This window comes from Diadema antillarum, unplaced genomic scaffold (assembly GCF_040938485.1).
Source record: "Diadema antillarum isolate AM-2024a unplaced genomic scaffold, OU_Dant_1.0 scf00000007, whole genome shotgun sequence".
NCBI classification, from domain to species: Eukaryota; Metazoa; Echinodermata; class Echinoidea; order Diadematoida; family Diadematidae; genus Diadema; species Diadema antillarum.
In genome coordinates, this window is record NW_027270896.1 from 1 (window position 1) to 22,941 (window position 22,941).

The window sequence follows — 22,941 nt, forward strand, 5'->3', positions numbered from 1 at the left end:
TTTCTCCCTAGGGATGCTACCTGTCAACTTTGGTGAAAATTCATAATGACATTTTCAAGAAAAATATGAAAATGTACAATTTGGGCCCCATTAGGACCCCTCCCCACCCCCCACCCCCCTCCCCTGGGTCCCAAGGGGGGCACCCCTGATTCCGCCATGAACAAACTTGAAACTACAGTCATCAATGTACTAATTCATAGTATTAACTAGCTCTATCACTTCTGGTTCTAGAGAAGAAGATTTTTTAAGATTCCTTAATTTTGGGGAGTTTGGGCCCCTCTGGGGGCCCCCCAGGAGGGGTATGGAGCTCACTTGAACAAATTGAGATCCTATCCCCCTAGGGATGCTACCTGCCAAGTTTGGTCAAAATCGGTCAAGGGGTTCTCAAGAAGAAGATGAAAATGTAAAAGTTTACGCCAGACAACACACGACGGATGCCGGATGAAGAGCGATCGCAATAGCTCACTTGAGCCTTCAGCTCAGGTGAGCTAAAAACACAAAACAAAACAAAACAAAACAAAACAAAACAAAACAAAACATGTAACGGTACCTGACTGACTGCTAGCATCCTCATGGGAACACACAGCAAGTCCATTAGGAATCTCAAGCTCTTTAATTCACAAGGTAGAGTATATCTAGTCCATGGATGTAAATTTCCACTACATGAATGCATGTCACATATCACATACAAATTTCACTACATGAATGTTTGTCACACACTGCATACGCATTTCACTACATGAATGCATGCCATATATCGATTATGCCAACAGACATCTGATGCTGAACGCTCACAGACACAGGCATAGTAAAGGTACAGTGCCTATTTAATGCTTATTTCAGTCCATGGATCAAATCGAAACCGTGGATTTGATTTAATCATCCCTTCTGAATCAGGGCCTCTGAGGTCGCATCTGCACATCTGCAGTGCAGAAAGGACTCTATTCCATGGGGATTTACTAGACTGCTCTCAAGCACAATGTGTTTTTGGTCCTCCTCTGTAGATTCAATCGAGAAAGAGGAGTGTGGAATTGAGAATAAATATACGGATACAAAGAAAAGAGACACATGTCAACAATGATAACATTATCGTCGGGGGGGGGGGGCATTTCATGAAGCCTTTTGGTCAGATTTTTCTTTTTCTGACAAATTTGCTCTCAGCCAACCAAATGCAAGGATTTCAGTAGCTTAGTTTGTCAGAAACTGAACAAATGCTTCATGAAATGCCACCCTAGTTAAAATATTGAACTACTGTATCACAGCGGTTTAGCCTAAAAATACAGTGTACTTGCTTTGATATCCCTTTAGTCCAAATTTAAATTGTTTGTGAAGGAAATACATGTTTGCAAGTAGTGTTGTAGTAATCATGAATGATGTTACACACATCCACAAGATGCAGATATAGGCCAACCATGTATCCTGGTATGACAATAAAGGAAATATTTTGGCTTTATGTATGGGCAAACTATAATAAAAGGAGCAACTACAACCAGAAAGGGCTTCTCTGTAGTTGTATCAGTAACAAGAGAAGCACATTATCACTGTTCATCAAGGAGTCACTTGCTATTCTTTATGTGTACTGCATACACCATATATTTAGCGAGTCTAATTTGGGCGAACCAGGGGGATGTTTCATCAACGTTTGTCAGCGCTGACAACTTGAATCACCATAGTAACAGTCAGTGACCAGAGCATCTTAGCCAATCAAAACCAAAGATTTTGCTGAAATTGTCAGCGCTGACAAACTTTGATGAAACACCCCCCTGGACTTCAAAACAATTTCGCGAGCGGTTAAATTCGCAATTGTGGAATGCAGTACTGAATGGAGAAATGTATGTGTGCACGTCACATTCATGTTGGGATCAGAGTAAATATTTTCATGTATTTTAAAATTCACAAATAGCACCTGACTCACGAAAATAAAAAACCTTGCCAAACTTTCGATGTATGCAGTATGATTCAGGGCTGAGAACTGTGGATTATTATTATCTTAAATGAACACAGGCCATCATTTGCTCTTGTTTTATAGCAGTAATAGCAATCTGTATAAGTACAGATATGTTGCTTCGGGGACGAGAACCATCTCTGGCTCTGCACATCATTGGATTAATTGGTATGCACATAGCACGAGATGAAACACTTGCTACTTGAATTATCACCCACGTACGAGAGGGAACATAATAATGTATGCCTTCTAAACTCTATAACACAAACACAATGTGCCACAAGCTAAGCTGGAAATAACATGTGCAAAAAAGTGACAAATAAAAACCAAAGGATATTATATACAATACTACAATGCCTCTGGCAACTTCGTTGCTGGGCACAAAGAGAGCAAAAGTGAAAGAGGAATCTACTTCAAAATATCACAACTGAAATGAAAAGAAGCATTAAAGACATAAGTATTGGCATAGACTGTGATGACAAGATCTTAAACATTACTAATGAAGAATGTTGAGATTCTAAAGCAGAGATACATGTACAAATCTGCAAAACAAATGAATGAATCCAGAAAGAAAAAAAAAAGAGTCTACATTTGGTCAACAAGAAAGGTAATGATGTAGAAACTAACTATGTTCGATGTAGAAGGTAGCAAGAGGCTAGTGATGTATGAAGAGGTGAACACAATGCAGAAATAACATTCTGCAACTGACAGAAGATTTATTCTTTGACAAACAAGCACACTTCATGGAGGTCGCTATCAGGTCAAGATCTACACATACATGTATAATGTATGAGCCAAACAAACAAAACTACAACGCATGTGAAGGATCCCAAACAGCCTTACACTTTTACTTCTTTCCCTGTGAACTATACTTCTTTAGGCATGAAATCACAATGGAGAGAAGATAGAAGCACTGTGGTGAGAAATGTAGTCTCTTTATACTGAAAATAGAGAATCTTCACATGTCAAGTTTCCGGGACATCTTCATTTTATCGTTACAAAATTGGCGCCTCTGAATATTACTAACTACACTTTACATGATGTGTATCTTATATATGAAAAGATTAGATGGAACCAACAATATTTCTTTAAATCTGCACAAAATCAGAAAAAAAGTAAATATGAGCTAAATTGATGACGGTTCAACAGGAACTGTTAACTGTTATTTCTTTTTAAATGTGTTGCAAATTTAAGAATTGGTTGTAAACTGAACAATCACTTTAAAAAAAAATTCCTCATAAAATACTAACGATGAAAAGTAAAGAGTGTAATAAAAGATACAGCATCAAACCACAGAAATGTACTTTACATGATTTAAACCGCCAATACACCAGAAGGGCAATATCTGGATGATGCTGATGCTATACATGAATGTGCTATTGTTCAATTCATAGAAATTGTGTTTTATGTAGTAAGGGGGGAATCATAGCGCAAAGTGCATAAATTGACCACCTCAAACAATACGACCATATCAAATTCTGTGTAGTGGCAGTACAATAGTGCAAACAATTGTGCTCTTTGTTTTTGACAAACTCTCAATGCTGTGTAAGACACAGAACATGAAAAAGGAAAAACGATGCATACTCAACATATACCTACACTGGTCTGAATAGTGTTGTTTATAAGAAGACAATTCACTGCCACATTAGAAGCAGAAAGACGTCTATGCGAACCTGGATTCTCTTTTCCAGTGTTCTAAGGTAGCTGATATCAGAAAAAATTAAAACTATCCACCGCAGCAATGTCTAACTTTCAGTGTTTTGTGGACAGTCCATGGATGTGAAACATTATTTAATGACCTCAGTTTATATCATCAAAAGGAAATGGCTTGAGGAGGATTTCTGCCAGATATACCAGCTGCACTTACATATACAGGAGGCCTGGGCTGCATAACGGGATACAGAGGTGTGAAGGAGCCATTCATCTCAGCAGTCACAGCTACACGGACAACAAATTGAAAGCAACCAATGTCTTGATTTAATGATGTAAAACACAAGTCGTCAGCCAGAAAAGCCTCTGGTTAGATAAAGAAGCACATACATATTCATATTTCACAGTACTGAATCAGCATGATTATTCATGTAGCACATTCCTCATCTTTTTATTTATTTGTTTAGTATCTATTAATTTCTTTATTTATTTCTTTATCTTTTTATTTTTCTATCTATCCATCCATCCATCCATCCATCCATCCATCTATCTATCTATCTATCTATCTATCTATCTATCTATCTATCTATCTATCGATCGATCTATTTACTCATTCATTTCTATTCTTTTTTTCTTTCGGAGTGGACAATTCAACTTTTGTCAACGCCCCTATATGAAGTATGAAACTTTAGTGAAATCAGTCAAGGAAAGAATTTGTTGCACTAGGTTACCTCTCCATACAGACTCATACATACTCTAATCAAACTCTAGGTCCCCATGATTTAACGAGTGGTGGGATATAAGTGAACATAGTATGTAATACTGGTCTTTGGAGATCTACAGTTCACTGAAAGGATAGTGTGTAGTCTTGCCCAGCTACACCACATAACGACAGAACCCAAAAGCTATCAGTACATCACCTAGTTTCTATCATTGATCCAGACAGTAAAGTCAGAAACACATAGTGAACCACGCATAATCAACCAGCATTAGCGGCTACTACTACTTACTCTTTAGCCTTGCATTCAGCCTGTCCAGAGACTCCATGATCTTGGCTTCCTCTATGGACAGGGCACTGGGGTTCACTGGAAGAGAACGACATAGAAAATTCATAGAACGCAGAACTCATTATAATAGCTGGAATTCCCTTGCTATTACTGTTTAATTATTGTTGATATTTTCAGTTGACAACACTATAACACAAAAACAACAGCTTATTTCTTTATTTATGTGTGTTTGTGAATACAAATAATGACCAGGTAAACTGAAGAATTTCACAAAACAATAAAAAAGGGAATATACTTCAAATGTGAATTCAGTCCATATTGCTTCTGCTCCTTTCAATGATTTTCTCTTTGTCAATGCACTTGTTTGTTTGAATCAACATTGTCACGATGGCATAACATATACGCAAGATATGCTTCAACCTGTTCCTGATCTATCCTGGATCAAAGGAAGGACATCATGTACATACTGGTGACTATTGTTGATTTGTACACTGACTACATTACATAACCTGGAGCAACACGCATAAAAGTTACAGTACACTATGACCATTTGAACGCCAAGAAGACAATCAATACATCATGTGGGTATCTGAACATAACCCCTGCTGTCATGTTGACATGCACCTAAGAGCGATGAGTGACCTCTGACCTCACCTTTCTGCTCTAGCTGTGTGTACTGCTGCTGTTGCCTCGGTTGGTGCTGCTGATGCAGGACGGCTGCGATGTCTGCCTCCTCAGCATTCTGCTGGACCATCTGCTCAGCCTGCTGGAAGGCTAACAGGCTCTCGGTCACTGCAGGGCCAGGGTTGGTAAAATGGGATAACAGCATTTGCACAGAGAATGATAATCAATTACTAATAATAATCAATCATAGTCTTATTCACCCAGTGTAGCCTCTGCAGTGTTACCATTGCTCTTCTGATTGGCCCAGTCATTACTAATAGCCCTGCACTGTCAGGTACCCATATGCACCCGTGTCACAAAGGACATTGCAGGTATAAAGGCCACCGCATATTACACGATCAGACTGGTCTTAAAGTCTTAAGCCAAGCTGGGTCTTAAGACCAGTCGTACGACCGGACACCGCACACTATACGACCCCACTGTAAAGCGCGCGCAGTGCGACATGCGTGCGCTTGCATTTTACTGCATTGTGAATGGCTGAAAGCCCACGACCAGTCGGTAGAAATTCAACATGTCAAATCTCTACGACTGGCGCTAAGACCCAGTCGTACGACTAGAAAATGGCAAGACTGTGACGTCACACTTCTAGTCTTAAGGTCTTAAGACCGGTGAATCAGGGCAAAATCGTGTAGTGTGCGGCGGGCTTAAGACATCTTGTCTAGGGATAAACATACAATTGTATCAAGCAGAATTTAAAACCAGGACCTTTTGTTCAAAATTCTAGAGCCTCATCCACTATGTACTACAGTGCTTCAACAATGCATACATCTGAAACTTAGACAGCTTACATGGTACAGAAAGTTATTTCCTATAAAAACAGTTAAATGATTGAAATTGCTGCAAGATACTGTAGGTTGAGCAAACTAGCAAAAATGAGCAGAATATTTTGACCACTTTGAAATGCCTGTCAAACAACATATAAAAAAAAGCTTTGGCTATCATGTGATTGTGATGCCTTTGAGGCATTATTCATTGTCACTGTGCATTAAAAATTTGACCTTTTTCTTACAGGAACAGCTTTCTCCATTACTCTGTTCCACATATGTTATGGATGCAATATTCCTACCACTTATTAAAACACTCTTTACATTCATTTTCAACAGTGTTCAAAATTTCCAAGCTCAAGGTTGCTATCAGCACAGGTTTTGAAAGGTAAATTTTGTTTCAAGTACATGTAGCATACTGCTCACCATCTGGTTTGTGGCCAGTCACTCCAGATCTAGCTGGTCCTTTTGGACTGCTTTCTGGCACCAGCTGATTGCTCGTCCTTGTTGCACTGGAACCCCTCACATGGGGGCGCCGTTGATGGGCGGCATGCTGAACGTGGGACCCGGAATCACTGTTTGTCCTCCATCGCGGGACTGCCGTCTGTCTGCGCAGGGTGTCCTGGTAGTGACTGAAGCGCGGCTTGTTGGCTGGAGGAGCCACGCGGAGATTCGCCGTTATCCTTTGGTCCTGATGCTGGTGACTGGCCGATGACTGTCTCACTGTTGATGCCTCAGTGCCGTCTTCGCGGGTATGCAAACAAGTCCTCACTTTATCCCACAACCAGTTTATTTCCTCATCTGTTGGTGTCTTATCTAATCGTATTCCATTCTGAATAACCGGAGCAGACTTATTGCTGCCTTCCTCTCTCTCATCAGGATACTGCTTTGCTTCTGAGCCGCGAGGAAAGCGATTGTTTTTCACCTGCATACTAGTTCTCTCTTTCGTATTCCCAGATTTTGGTCTGGGCGGAGTTCCAGTGACGACTGTCTCTGATCCTCCTCCTAACCTCTCCTGCACTGTCCTGGCACTCACTCCTGATACAAGCCGTGGTTTGCGAGGGGCCGGAGCAGTGCTGGTGATGGTTGATTGAGTTTCCACGCTTTCCCCATCGTCGCTGTATTGCAAGTCTGTCCAACGCACCCCTTTCTTCGGAGACCTGACACCATTTTGCTTGCCCATGTCCAGGCTGTCTTTCATGATGGCTGCCGCGAGGCCAGACACCTTGCGGTCTTTGCCGGTGTTATCAGGCTTGTGCTTCTTCAGGATGCCCTTTGGTGGGGACATCACCTGAGGAATGGTTTCTTCTGCCATATTACTGTCTTCATGCTTGGTGACATCTTGAAGCATTTCCTCTGAATTGTATCTGGTTTGGTACTGAAGGGGCCTTTTCGTCGCTGCTGGATAGTGAGTCGTATGAGTCTGTGGCCCACCATGGACAACAACGTTCTCCTGCGTTTGTGCAACATGCCCTCCACCTGCATACGACACTGTGGGTGCCAGAGTAATGGCTGTTGCTGTTGTCTGCGATGAGTATGGCCTCTGTCTTTGACTTGTATTGGCAGTTGGGGCACTGGAATGTTGGTGTATAGGAGGCTTGGTATTCTTTGCAACCGACCATGCTTGTGATGTTGAGTTTATAGCACTATCTTTACTACTGTCTGTGACATAGCTGTGATTTGCACTACTGTTATACCCAGCCTGACTATATGCATACCCATCGACATTCTTTGCCCTATCATTTTCAGTAACACCCCTCACAGATCCTTTTGGATGATATCCATTACTTGTTATCCTGCTGCGGTCATCGGCCTGATGCATTCTGCTGCTCAGCGCATCATTGTGGTTGAGATTTGAAGAACCACCTCTCATCAGCACATCATTGTGGTACAAGCTGTAATTTGCACGCTGATCCTCCACTGTGTTTCCAACCCTTTCATGCACTGGGGTCCCTTCATTCTCACCCTTTTGACCTGCGAGGCCTGCGGATGTCTTTCCATTGTGAAGTCGTGCATTCTGATGTTTTGTAGAATCTGGCTTCTGCTCCTCCAAGCTATCGACGCTGGATAAGCTACCGCTCCTTTGTAAATGCTCCCCATCACTAGCCTCTCCACCAGTCTCAATCTGTATAGCCTGGCTAAACTCCTGCAAAGTCCTCTGCTGTTGTGCAAGTAGCTGCTGCTGCTGTTCAGCAATCTCCTGCTCTATCAGACTGGCTTGCGAGTCTACCCTACCCTGATTCACCACAGAACTTGCTGCACTTTGACCAGCTCTTCCGTTAGTCCTAACCTCATTTCTAGTCGCGACATTAGATGACACATTGGCATTGGTGTCAAGGTATGATCCAGTGTAGTGGGATGGTGTCGGGTGCGTGGACGAAGGGGCAAGTCCATTTGACAGGTAGGAAGGCTGTCCTGAGCCATATTTGAGGGACAGAGAGGATGGTGTTCCCACCATCTGAAGCACATCATCCAGAGATGGAGTTCCGCTTCCATAGGCTGTTGTGCAAATTAAAAGTGACGGACATGTGGATTACCATGGAGAAGAGTTATGTGGCAAAATATCATTAGTTCATTGACGTTTCTAGAACTATGCTTCTTCATGCAGACAATGTGAACTACACAGGTTTACATACCGACAAGAAATTTTCAATGATCAGCATAGATTTCCAAAACCAACTGTCAAAATCTAAATAAAGTGTAGAAAAAAAATGGATTGATCAATCATGGTACTGTAATGAAGCAAATTGGTGTGAAAAAATGAACATCACATGACATGTCCAACTGTTCCTGAGTTGGGAAAGCAAGAATTATTCTTTATTGCAAATTTGTACATTTGACAACTCTGTCATGTAAATGACAAGCAATACAGTATATTTCTCTTTGAGATGTGCATACAATCCATCTTTCAATATGTCAAAATTTCCTTTCAGAAGTGAATGACTTATTTAAGTCTTCTTTTTTTTTTGGCAGAGTAAAATGCATCAGTTAGAGGGGCTTTTCAGAAGAATCTGGCATGTTTGTGTTGTTCATGCTACTATGTTTAGAAAACTACTTTGATATTTATTTGAAGAGAAAGGTACTTTAGCATTCCTACACTGATTTGCATCAGGTCTGTTTATCTATCCATGTACGCACTTAGATCAAAAGGCTGCTAATGGAAACTATGACACAGTGATGCCATACTACCACCGCACTTCAGTACACATCATACATAGATGATCACACATATCAGTAGAGAATACACCTGTACGTCAAACGAATTCAAAATGCCTCTGAGGGATGCATCAGGACGCATCACTGCCATATTAGTATCGTAAAAACAAAAGAAAAAGTTGTCATGAAAATGATGGCGGCCCTGTCACAAAGATTAACAGAGACAGATGTACACAATGTGGATATTACAAAGACTTATGAAATACAGCATGCAAAGAATGCATTTGAAATTCAACACATTGTAACATGGATTACACAAAACCTTTAGCTGCAAATGTTTGCAATACTGGTACACGTAAGAATAACCATGAAACTATAATAATACAATCTATTGAAATTAAAATATAAATTTCAACAACTGATGAGAAAAGAGCTAATATCATAATGATAATGACATAGTCTTTTTGTCATGGTTAGTATCATCCAACAAAAATGATTACTGAGGATGAAAAGCACGAAAGAAGACAGCATCCGAGGAAAAGACGTACTTGAGCTACGAGGTGAGTCTAGACGGTAGCCCCGAGCCATCAGAATACCATCCTGGAGGGGGGCGCCAGGATATGCAGGAGCTACATGAGGAGGACCACGGTGGAGGGATGATGTAAAATTAGCTTTGGTTTCACTTTGTTTTTGTCAGTTCTTCACGAGTTTATAACAGCATCGAAACATGACGCAAACGTGTAAGAGTAATAGACTTCATCTTTTTTTTTTTTAATGTATCAGGAGCCATCCAAAGCCTTCATATCTTGCTTGCATAATGGAGCCACATTTAGAAAGCATGGAAAGTGTGATGGTTGCCTGGAAAGGTATATCTTGTCAAGTGACTGCTGACACTATGACATTTTTTAGTGTCATTAATCTGCTTCCTGTTTTGCAATTTGTTTGGCTTATTAGTTACTTTGGTTTTGCTCTCTTCATTTGATTTTTTTTTTTTTGTTGAAAACATAAATCACTGCTTTTATATGGCTACAATGGTCATTGTGTAATTGCTGCACTGTTAAGGTAGGAAGGATAAGCTTTAAATATTAAAATATCTGTTGCTACAGGAAAGAGAATAATCATGAGTGCATGCACAAAAAGAAATGAAAAATAACTGATAACACAAACTGGAACCACATAACGAACTTAACACCTTTCTAACTATTCTGAGAATGCAAGTCACAAAGTTGAAAGCCTAGAAGACCGAGTAACTTATCATCAGTAAAAAAAAATTGTAACATGTTATCACTAGTAACAAAATGACATTTAATTAATGTTCACAACAAACTTGAAAACTAAAAACAATGACATAAACACTCAACTGACCAATCAATGGTGAAAGTGTAAACTTGCAACTTACTGGTACAGATAAAAAATCAACAAATGTGTATAAATTCAAATATTCATGGTACCTTATTGATATGATGCAAGTAAGATTCAAGAACAGGCATCTCACTGGAGCCACTCAAAGTCAGACAAATTTTTATGATGTATCAGGGAGTATGAAACTATTATTATCTTGGAAACCATCAAATATCATAAATATCACTGATCATTTTTTGTTGTTGTTGTGCCAACTCCATATAGATTAACGATAAGCAATGTTGAGCATTTTTAGGTAACAGAAGCTTTGATGTTCCGGTAAAATGAACACCAAATAATTCTGCAATGATCACAAGGCATATGCAATGTTTGGTGACTGATACTTCACTGAGAAGGCTGTTCTTTGCTGGTTCAAATGTGAATACTTCAATGCTTGTTCGGTCTTGTTAATGAAATTGTTACAAATATGTTTTCTCCTTTCATTTCAATGAAAGATGGGCTATCTTGAAAGAGGCATCTTGACTTTTCATTGCAGTGAAATTCCATGCAGCTGTCCTACCTGTATTGTTGTGCTCCCCATATTTCCTGGCGCTGCCCTTGTTCAATCTCTGGAAGCGGTTGGTTGCATCCCGCTGCCGTTGCCGTCGCTCATCCAGTACTTCCTGCCGACGCTTGGCCTCCCTCTGCGCTTCCAGCTTTTTCTTGGACTCGAGGGCCCTGTCGGCAAAAAAAGACATACACTGTACTTAAAACTTGGTTCCCAAAGTTCAAATGCGGAAGTGCTCCTTCGAGGCAAAATTTGGGGTATGGTTGACATTGTACTTGTATGTCAAGATGCATCTATTGACTTTCCTCAATTTTTCAAGTATCATCTCCTTACAAAACACAGCCCTAACTTCACATATTTTTCTCACAGGATCAAAAGGATGATCTAGAAGCAACATTAATATGTTAATGTATACTTTGGAGTGGGATGGAGGTATACTACAATCGAAATGTTGGATCTGGGGGGTGTTTTATAAAGCTGTTCATAAAGTTTTACGAATGACTTGAAGAAGAACGACTGGTGATCAGTTCTTGGGCTGAATTATTAAATATTCTGATATAGTATAGCACAAGTATAGCACATCAGAACTGATCACCAGTTGTTCGCAAGTCGTTTGTAACTTTAAGAACAGCTTCATGAAATGGGGCTCTGGACTCCCTATTTAATAGACTGGTGATAAATATCATAAGCCTGACCAAACATCTCGCAAAAAAATGGGTCAATTGTGAGAGTGGCATGGTGGATGCACATACTTTCTCCTCCTGTTTGTATCCACAGACATCTTCCGGGCCCTCTCCCTCGCAGCAACCTGGCGGGCATGCTCCACCCCAACATCCTTCATCCGACTCTGCTCCAGAAGCTGAAATTTGGCGCTGTTTGTTTGCAATAGTGCCAATCAAGGAAACCTTGTGTAGTAAAATATGCAAGCTCTCTCTCTCTCTCTCAAAAAAAAAAAAAAAAACAAAGAAGAAACATTCTATTAAAACAAGGAACAAATATTACCCAAAATACTTGCCAAATTGTAAATAATGTGCATGCCTGTGTGCTTTCGACGATACTGTAGACAAATGCACATTGGAAAAGCATTAAAAGAGCATTTCACACACATTGCCAATGCAATAGAGGTTAGGACTACAAGGAGTGTTGGTTTTAAAATACAGTGCAACTAGTACTATTAGGGCGTTAAAATAACAGTTAACACTCATTAAGTTTGAAGCAGTTATTTGCTTGGATTAGAAATCGCATTTTCAATGCACGCTTGTGAATTCAGATTATTCTCTTTACATAGACAATAATGGGGTCTATGAATATAATTTCACGCAAATTGTGAGATAACCTACTACGTACTACTAGGGTAAGAGTACCAGTATTCGGTCAGCTACCGGTATTTGGTCACTTATCACTAGTCACCAGCCAGTAAGTTCAACTGTCACAACACACGCAAATCACATCAATTCACATACTTTCACACTCATTCACAACAGGAAACTCCAAAAATCCATCCAAAATCCCAAATTTTACAGTCAAAAGTGCAGAATCGGCGCTACTTTTTTTAAAAGCGCGCGCGGATAAGGCCCAGTTTTAATAATATGGGTCGCCGAAAAAGCACTAAAAATCAAGAAATAGGCCGTTCTCTCTCAGGAATTTTTGCTTATCACAAGCTTGGAGTGTGATGGTATCCTAAAAAACGCAAAAGAAAAACAAAATTTCTGTAAGTGCCAATACAGTGTCTCAATGTAGATCCGTTTTGATACAACAAGGGTTGAATGCAAGTGCCGAGTCCCCAGTATTCGGTCACCAACAGGCGCCGCAACGTCCCCGATGCAATTTTGCGCTAACAAGGTAGCGCGCACATGCTTTTTTCAGCTGCCTTGAACACGCATTGACTTTGAACGCGCATATCGCGTGACGGAATACTGGTGGCGCTGACCGTATACTGGGGAATTTTCAAGGTGATATATTTTGCGATTTTGTGAAATTCTGTGTGATATTTAACACAATGAAAATTGAGATTAAAGAAATTTGATATATTTCACATACATTGCTGTAGATTCATGTATAATGTATGTATTATTTTAGTTTGAAAAATATTGCAAAAAAGTTTAAGTGACTGAATACTGGGGATGTTACGCTACTACGTTTACTAGTCTAACGTTAGACGTCGGGGTCTAGATTAAAAATGGGCAAGGCAATTGTGCACTTTACGACCCTACATTATCTGTGCGAGATTTTACCCTAATCGAGCAGTGCATGCGAATTCGAGTTCCTATCAGGCACCGTGGGTCGACAGCGGGTCTTCCGGCACTGTACTTTGTTCATGTGTGTGAGATTTCGCGTTGGGATGCACGCAGTGTGTGTGAATGTGTCAACGTGCATGTGCGTGATGAAAGCTCTTACGGCACGCCACATGGTTGCTCTGACGCCCTTCCCTGCCTGTGCGGCAGGCGCGGCGTGATCGAGCGCGAGCAGTGCATTGGCACACAATTGGAACGCAACGAGTGGTAAACTTCCGTGCTTCAATCATGATTTTAAATGAATGAAATTTGCGTATAATGTATAAAGCAGGGTATCACTAATCAACCTATTGCAGAGAGCATATGTCCGGTCGCGGCTTTGGCGGAATTTTTCTGTAAAATAACAATGAAAAGACCCAAAATCTTATCTCAAGTCAGTCTGTTAGTGTTTATTTCGTCTGTCCACACACAGTTACCTGACCAGACGCTGTGCGAAGTGTGTATATAGCTACCGATTTACGGGCAGCCACTACATGGAGACACACACACACACAAGCCTTGCCCGCATGGTTGGTTTGCGCGATTTGTGATGGGTTCGGATCGGGATGGATGAAGATGCATGTAAATACATGTATTCACGTAACTGTTGTGGCGAGCTGGTGCGAGCTAGGATAGGAAGTTCAAAAATGGAACCTATTGACATTGTATCACAGACTACTGCAAACTTTCTCACACTTTGCGCCATGATCATGGCAATTTTCTGCAATGCAACATTGTATATTATGTAAAGCTCGATAATCCTGCAGCAGAGAGCAAAGGCAAGCAAAATCGCGATCGCACCTTGTTCGATGTGTTGTGAGTGAGGCGGGCTTTTAGTGACCATATCACTTGTCAAACGGCGTTCCAATTCCATACAGCAAGAGAAACTCGCCAGCTGCTCAGTGCGCGATGGTTTATGGGATATCATCTTAGCACACGGCGAATGAGGTACCGATAATATAGGGCAGTAAAGTGCACAATTGCCTAAATGGCAAGTAAAAATGTTGCCTCTTCTTTCCTTGGCCTTGCCTCATCACTCAGACCGAGAGTCTTGCAGCTCAAACAGACAAGTTTCTGGAGCTATCGTTAGATTTAAATCCAGTTCAACTACCAGTACAGTTTACCTTACAGAATATATTTGTTAAAAGACACCATTGACTTCAGAGTTACAATTCTACCACATATCTGCCCACAGTCAAGTGACTTTTCTAACGTTAGACTCTATGTCAGAGACACTGACAGTTTGTGCTCGTAAAGCAAAAAAGAGTAAGAGTCGTAACGTTACATGCATCGCGCATCTCATCGTCTCTATCCCATTGGTACTGCATGACATTGAACTATTAACGTGCGTGAAATTTATGTGAAAAGGATACGAATAATTTCCTTGGGCTGTGCCTGTCAACATCCCTCTGGCGATTCAAGGATAATATTTGACAGTTTCGGCAGACGTCACATATTGCACAGATTTTTCCGAACATGAAAGTCCGAAGTAAGCAAAAGGCAATCACTGCAGATGAAAGCTACTGAGGAATCGCCGGAATCGCTCATCTACTCGTCAGTACAGTATCTCACAACACCGCTGCGTCGTCCATGTTGACTGTTTCCACAACTATGTTATGCAAATGAGGTGACGTAGTATTTTTCTTACGAGATTGCACAGCGCCATCAGCGACTAAGGATCAAGCAAGGTCATACTGCTCAACGTTTACAGTGATAGCGCGTTTTTATCGAGGATTTCGTCAAAAGGAATAAATAATTTTGCCTTCTTGTGCATGTTAATGATAGACAAGTATCTTAAAATCCGTTGAGGAGAGTCCCGAGTATACTCGGGCAGGTGTCTATGGGAAAGGTGTGTTGTAGCAAAATCAAACCGTCCTCAACGGGTTACAAACGGTAAAAAATGTCGGAGAAAGTCTGTCGAATGTCACAGGACTTTGGATAGCTTCTCTAATGAAATCCCACCAAAGAGGCCCAGGAAAAACTGTTGGAGGGTGAGAGGTTTTGGTATTGGTTTCGGAGCTTTTAGTCGCTGCAATTTGTTGTTGTTGTCTTTGTCTTATCCTGTTTACTAGATTCTTTATATTAAAGACATTATAATTGTTATTGATATCAATTTTTGTCGATCCTCATTCTCTCTTTATACCACACTGTTATCTTCATGATTCACTATAATTGCAAAATCAATACAACCGCAAAGTAATAGGTCTACAATAGGCTATAGGATACTGATCAAAATATATGCAAGGTACACTCATGCTTCGAAATATTATCCATCCGTCTTTCTGACAAATATCTGTTGTTGAATCAATTTTTTTTCTTCGATCAAAGAATCTCTTACTGACGACTAATATACCTATAATATACAAAGTCAACAATGCTGTACATGTCGTAGTGTTGTGAGCGAGTGACTGCGTCCTGTCTTATACAAAGGCACATCGAAAAGCGCATATAAGTCTATCATTTGCATTTCAAAAATCATATCTATAATACGTAGACTCCAATATCTTTTCTGGATCCATTTAAAATATTGCGTCAAACGCGTATGGTACATAATAATATGTTCGATATTCCTATACAGACTGAAATGGAGCAAAAATATAATGTAGGCAACATAAAACAAACTTCTCAAATTAAACACAAATTTTCTTTCCTTTTCAATAAAAACACATTTTCAGTCGTTAATGATAGACTGTATCATAACTTGACATGAGACTGTTTGAGGTAATTATCTTGTACTTTTCCAACTTGATATTTTTCAATTAATGTAATTGCATCAATTAAAAAAAAAGTTACACCATGATGATATGGCTCTTGATTTGTTTGAATATCTCAGTTTTGTATTTCTGCATAAATTTCTTTCGTGCTTTTTAGGGGATATAATACTCATTTTTTTAAATCTGTTGTTTGCATATCAAGGTATATTCTATGAATTCATCAATTATTTGGGATATAATCTTTATTTCTCTGCTTTTTATATTGCGCTGCAATTCTGCATTAAGTTGAAAAATATAATCAATACGATTCATATCTAACAATTGTTTTTATTATGTTTTGATGTAGGCCCTACCTAGATATCGAATCCCATTGTTCTTGTCCATCACATCACATACAAAAGTGATTTTGATCCTATCAAATTTCTTGAATAAGAGCATAATATTTTATTCCTCATGTATGCTCAAGACTTAACTGGCATTAGCGAAGGCCGATAGCCAGGAGTCACCAGCAATTTTGAGTGTGTTCATTGTTTTTATGTGCCCCCCAACCAGAATGGGTGCTATTCGTTATTCCGAAGGTTCGCTATTCCGAAGGTTCGTTATTCCGAAGGGTCGTTAATCCGAAACACGCAAATTCCCTATACCTAGAGGTTCGTTAATCCGATAATGAAAAAGGGTTCGTTAATCCGAAAAATTGTGGCGTTATTCCGAAGGTTCGTTACTCCGAAGATTGGTTAATCCGAAAATGAAATTCGGAGCAATGAACCTTCGGAATAACGAATCTTCGAAATAACGAACTGTAACCAACTAGAATAGGGGAGAATAACTCGCGGCACAGTACTTGATAAATAAAATTTCAGCTATACCCTGCGGCCACCAGGGTTGCCTGATTGAGACTAGTTTTGATGAGTAAATTTGGCCTATAACTATTCGTTTCCTTATAGTATCCTCTCTTTTTTTTCCAGGTCATGGAATTTCATTGTCGCCAAAAACGAAGTTTGAAAATTATGATGTTCCGAACTGAAAGAAAAAAAAAATGTTAGTGTCAAGCCTTGCCCCAGATGCATAATCTTATAGCCAAATAAGCTCTGTTCATGTTATATTATCACTCTAGCTAAACTGTGCCTCGCTTGAAAATGAAAATGAAAATACACTTGGATTTAAAACGAAGATAAAATTCATTTCTATTAAAACATTAACGGAATTATGACTTTTGCTGAAATATAATCAGGATCTGGGATGACGCAGGCCCTATATATGCCTTCCATTTTCTTACACCAATATTCGAAATATCATTTCTACTTCATTTCTACACCCATTTTAATCTTCTAATCGTTAACATAATAATTCATGTAACCTGCAGGCTGATGTAGATTTTGTTTGCGCCGGATCCCTTATACTTGACTACTTGATCAGAATCCCGTAAAACTTAACAATTTTATGATTTTCAAGACTCTCTCTATATAAATCTTTTCTTAAAATTGTGTCACTACCACAAAGAAACAAATTATTCACGATCAATACTTTCTTCCTCTATATTTTCTAGACTGTTCGAAAGTTCAATTCAATGTGCATGAACGGAGTCGTCGAGTCATTATGTGTTGACATCAAGGTCGCCCATGCCAATAACATACTTGTATTTATGATGTATATAGACCTCCTAATTCTAACACTCAAGATTTTTTGGATTATTTTCAAAATTAATGTTATTCCATAATTCAGTATTTCATAATAAAGACTGTTATATTATGGGAGATTTCAATATAGATTTATCTAAGTTCCAAAATACTGCTCAATGTTTTCTTGATATCATGATGTCCACATCTTTTTTACCCCTTATAACCAAACCAACTCGAGTAACCAATCATTCGGCAACTCTTATTGATAATATATTTTGTAACATTAACCCCTTACCGGTCTCTGGTATTGTTCTTTCAGATTTATCAGACCATTACCCTATTTTCACTCACATAGGTCCTACCCCTTCAGGAAAAAATTACCATGAATGACCCGGTGTCAACTTTCCGAAAAGTGACACCTGGAAATATAGAGAGGTTGCAAAATGACCTCGGTAATGTGGATTGGTCTTCTGTAAATAATACTGAAGATACAAAATGAGGCTTATGATTCGTTCATGAGTACTTTAATTTTGCTTATGGATAAGCATGTTCCTGTTGTTAAAAAGAAATCTAGAAATTATAAGAGATCCCCTAGACTTCCATGGATATCTAGGTCTTTACTGCGATCAATCAATCGAGAGAATGATTTGTATTATGCTGACAAAATTAAACGTACCCAGCAATCTCATGATAGATACACTTCATATAAAAACGTCCTCACACAAATATTACGTTATGAGAAACGGAAATATTTTACCAATCAGATAAATTTGTTTAAACATGATATTCAAAATACTTGGAAAGTTATTAATATATGGCTAACAATAAAGATAAGGACAAACCCCGTATTACATCAATCAAATACGGTGATTTATTTGGTGATGATGTTTCCTCAATAGTTGATATCTTTAATCAGTATTTTTCACAAAAATAGGAAGTAATTTTGCATAAAATATTCCACATACTCATCTGAATTTTCAAGATTATTTAGAAGTCCCGAATCCTATAGCTCATTGTTTTTCATGCCTTTGCACAGAAATGAATTATTAGATATAGTTCAGAATTTAAAAAATAAAAAAAAGTTCTGGTTATGATGGCATTGATAATGTCCTTTAAAAAAATATTGTTGATTTTATTGTTGATCCACTTGTACATGTATTTAATTTGTCTATAAGTAACGATAATGTCCCTGAGGCTATGAAAGTCTCGAAAGTAATTCCTGTCCATAAAAAAAGGGAAAGGGAAGATGTCTCCAATTATAGACCAATATCCCTGCTAACCTCCGTTTCAAAAATGTTAGAAAGGGTTGTTTACACCAGACTCTTGAAGTTCTTGGACACTCACAAAATAATTTCTGATTATCAGTTCGGATTTCGGCAAAAGCATTGCACATCTCGTGCAATCCTTACTTTCCTTGACAGGGTTTCAAAAGCGATAGATACATTTCATCATACTATTGGAGTCTTCCTGGACCTCTCCAAGGCCTTTGATACCATAGACCACAACATACTGCTTCACAAAGTATCACATTATGGTATCAGGGGAAAGGCCTTGGAGTGGTTCACGAGTTACCTTACTAATCGAAAACAATTTGTATATATCAACGGTCGCGCGTCGACTATGCAAAATGTTGACTGTGGTGTTCCTCAGGGAAGTTTACTAGGCCCCTCTTATTTACACTTTATGTCAATGATGTGTCAAATTCTTCAAACATCCTCTCTTTCTTATTATTTGCGGATGATACTAATGTGTTTTTATCTGATTCTGATTCCGATCGATTAATTGATACTTTAAACAGTGAATTAATGAAGTTACTCCATTGGATAAGAGCGAACAAACTGTCAATAAATTTGCAAAAAACTAAATGTATGTTGTTCAGTAATTCGCTCGAAAATTTACCGAGAAATGTTTTTCTGGAAGACACGGTCATAGAAGAAGTCTCTTCCATCAAATTTGTAGGTTTGATTCTGGACAATAAACTTACCTGGGGATTGCATATCGATTCTGTAAGTCATGTTATTTCAAGCAATATAGGTATTATAAACAAAGTGAAATATCATCTTCCCAAAAATGTACTTTTTATGTTATATTCTACTTTGATACTACCTTACTTAAACTATGGGATACTCGCATGGGGAAACACTTTTTCTATTTATACAGAAAGAATATTATTATTACAGGAAAAAGCTCTTCGTATCATTTGTCACGAATCGTGGAGAAGTCATACTCATAATTTATTTCACGAAAATAGTATTTTGAAACTTTATGATCTTTATCGTTTGCAATTAGGACAATTCATGTATAAACTCACCAACCATCCTCTCCCCCTTGTGTTTGATTCCATGTTTTTAAAGAATGAAACTGTTCATGCATATCCAACCCGTCAATCCCAGGATGAATATCATTTGCCTTGGACTAGGACGGTTTTTGCTAAATCCTTATTCTCCTTTTCTGGACCAAAATTCTGGAATTCTCTTGATAATAACGTCAAAGAAGCTTTAAGTTTTAATACATTTTCTTTAAAGTTAAAGAAATATTTAAAAATGTCGTATGCAGCATAATGATTCATTCTGTTTTTATATACATATTTGTGATTTTCAAAACTGATTTTCAAAAACCCGTGCTTCTGTGCCTCCAGTGCCCTGGTTATGACCCATCGTTTCCTTCTCCTCCCTCCCCCCCCCCCCCCCCCTCTTGCCCACCTCGGGACTTACTACCTTCCTCACTATCTCTCTATCCTCTCATCTATCTTTCCTTACAAGAGAGCCGCCTTGTGCTTGTCAATGTGCGTTGGTATGTGTGCATGTATGTGTGTATTACTCTGTCTTTTTTTTTTTATTCCGCTTAGGGAAATTGTTGTTTTGTTGTTTTTGCGACTATATTTTTTTTTGTACGAGGGGACTGCATTCTACAAGCTCTGCTTTTTAGCAGTCCCCTCCATTTCCAGCAATATTGTTTATGCATTCACCACAGTGACGTAACAGTTATTTGTATCTCTGTTGATAATTTACCTGTATCTGTTTTACAATGTTATTTCTGTTCATCGCATTGTGGTATTGATTTTCTGACATCTGTGCATACGACTGTTTCATTGTTCTTCCAATTATTTTGTTTGTTGGAAATGAAATAAATGAATTGAACTTGAATTCAATTCAATTCAATTCAATTCAATCATAGTTTATTTCCAGTCAACGAAAGTCAAAAACATAGTACAAAGTATACATGTCATGAAATAATATTGTTCAAACGTTTACAAAAGATTCATGTAGTATACGAGATAGATTATAGAACAACATATATATACAATAATTAGGAGGAACAATGTATAGATACTTCGTGGGCGAGCGGAAAATAAATTCGATTATGGAAAATAGTGATCCACTAAAAAGCAAAGCTTGTCGGACGTGGATCGCTAGATAAATAATGATTAAATGATATGCTATTCAAGTATTTAATATAAGTTATTTAAGTCATTTATAACAATGTGCATGTAGTTATTTTGAGATACACAGGTCGGGAAAAATAAAAAGAAATAGAATACCAATGCTAATGCCCGGACACTGTTCACTGAACCACGTGTACCGGGAAAATATGACAAGGACAACACATTCGTACACACATTCAATTACCCACACGCATAATTATACACTGTAAGACGCGAGACAGTACCGAAAGGAGGGAAGACGGTAACAATACAAGTCTACGAAGAACAAAAGACAGGAAAGGAAGAGGAGAGAAGAAAGAAGAGAGGTCTGCATACAGAACACGCCAGGTGCTGCGACATCAGGACAGGTGAAAGTTCTCTTTAACTTTAAAACAGATAATGTAGTTTGATGATTATGTCAAATTTAAGGGTGCTGTTCGTTATTCCGAAGGTTCGCTATTCCGAAGGTTCGTTATTCCGAAGGGTCGTTAATCCAATTCAATTCAATTCAATTCATTTTATTTTCATACTTCTCATTTATGAACATTACAACAGAAACCAGACAAGTTTTTTTACCTTGTGAACAATGTGCAGAAAACAAACAATATACATGGTGATAACACAGTAATTACATGTAATGATAACTGGTCAAAATCGAAATCGAAATGGGGTTGATCAAAGAGAAGTATGACGGGACCTACATGAAAGCTAGCTTGTTTGGCTGTAAGCCCCGAGTAATCAGTGTTTGTGAAAAAGAAACGGAGAACGGATAGAAGACCAGAATGATGATGTAAGGTTGCCAAATTTTATGTAATAAAAAAGAAGAAGAAAAAGAAGTAGAAGAAAAACAAACAAACTATACATTAATATGAACTTACTGTGACCGAGCCATCATTATTATACAGCCTACTTTGGTGTATATACTATAAACTATTGTTGCATTAAAACTTTCACCAGGATATGATCAGTAAGACACAAAAAGTAACATGTACAACTATTAAGCCATTCGGTGCCTGCCGTCAAGCTCGGCATAGAAGGTTAGAGAGGGGCAGAGGGAAAGAGGAAGAGAGGGAAACGAAGTAGAGTGTGGAATTGCTAATGATGAATTCAGAGAGCCCCATGGCAAGACCCTAAATGGAATCTGTAACGTGTTGACAAAATGTTTGATTGGACAATAACATACCACAGTATTACATAAGACATTACGACTGTTCAGTGTCTGCAAAATATGCACTCAATAAAAACTCTTTTAAATTACGTTTAAAGGAATATATAGACGAGCAGCTTGTTATTTCGGGGGAGAGGTCATTCCAGTATCTAGGGCCCGTATACATTATCGTTTTTTTAGCGAAAATTGTTCGAGTACGTGGAAGGTGAAATGCGTCACTTTGGCGGGTAGGATAATTATGAATCAAATAGTTTTTTCTGAACATGCTAGTAAAAACATCCGGTAACTCGTTGGCAGAAAATTTGTACATAAATATGCCGACGTTGTAACTGAACAGATCTGATATTTTCAGTATTTTATTTTTCAAAAATAAATCATTCGTGTGGGACAAATATCCGACATGGTTGATATTTCTGATGGCACGTTTTTGAATACGGAACAGTATATCAAGAAGATTTCTAGTTGCATTCCCCCACACAAGAATACCATAATTAAGGTACGGAGTAATCAAAGTAGAATAAAGATTAAGCAGAATTTGACTTGGAAAAACACTCTTAAGTTTATTAAGAACACCCGTATTTTTAGAAAGAATATTACTTAAATAACTAACGTGGGATTTCCAAGATAA

The 22,941-nt window shown here is 38.6% G+C and overlaps 1 protein-coding gene across 1 annotated transcript; it reads right to left on the minus strand.

Annotated features, from left to right (window-relative positions):
- Positions 1–3,812: 3,812 nt before the first annotated feature.
- LOC139716374 (uncharacterized) lies at positions 3,813–14,925 on the minus strand (the record flags this gene model as incomplete). Its single annotated transcript, XM_071627924.1, has 8 exons — positions 14,762–14,925; positions 11,868–11,987; positions 11,128–11,285; positions 9,755–9,835; positions 6,477–8,549; positions 5,257–5,394; positions 4,606–4,680; positions 3,813–3,883 (listed from the first exon to the last, which is right to left on the minus strand). Coding segments are annotated over exons 1-8 (2,748 nt in total), but the record flags the coding sequence as incomplete, so codon positions are not given.
- Positions 14,926–22,941: the final 8,016 nt, after the last annotated feature.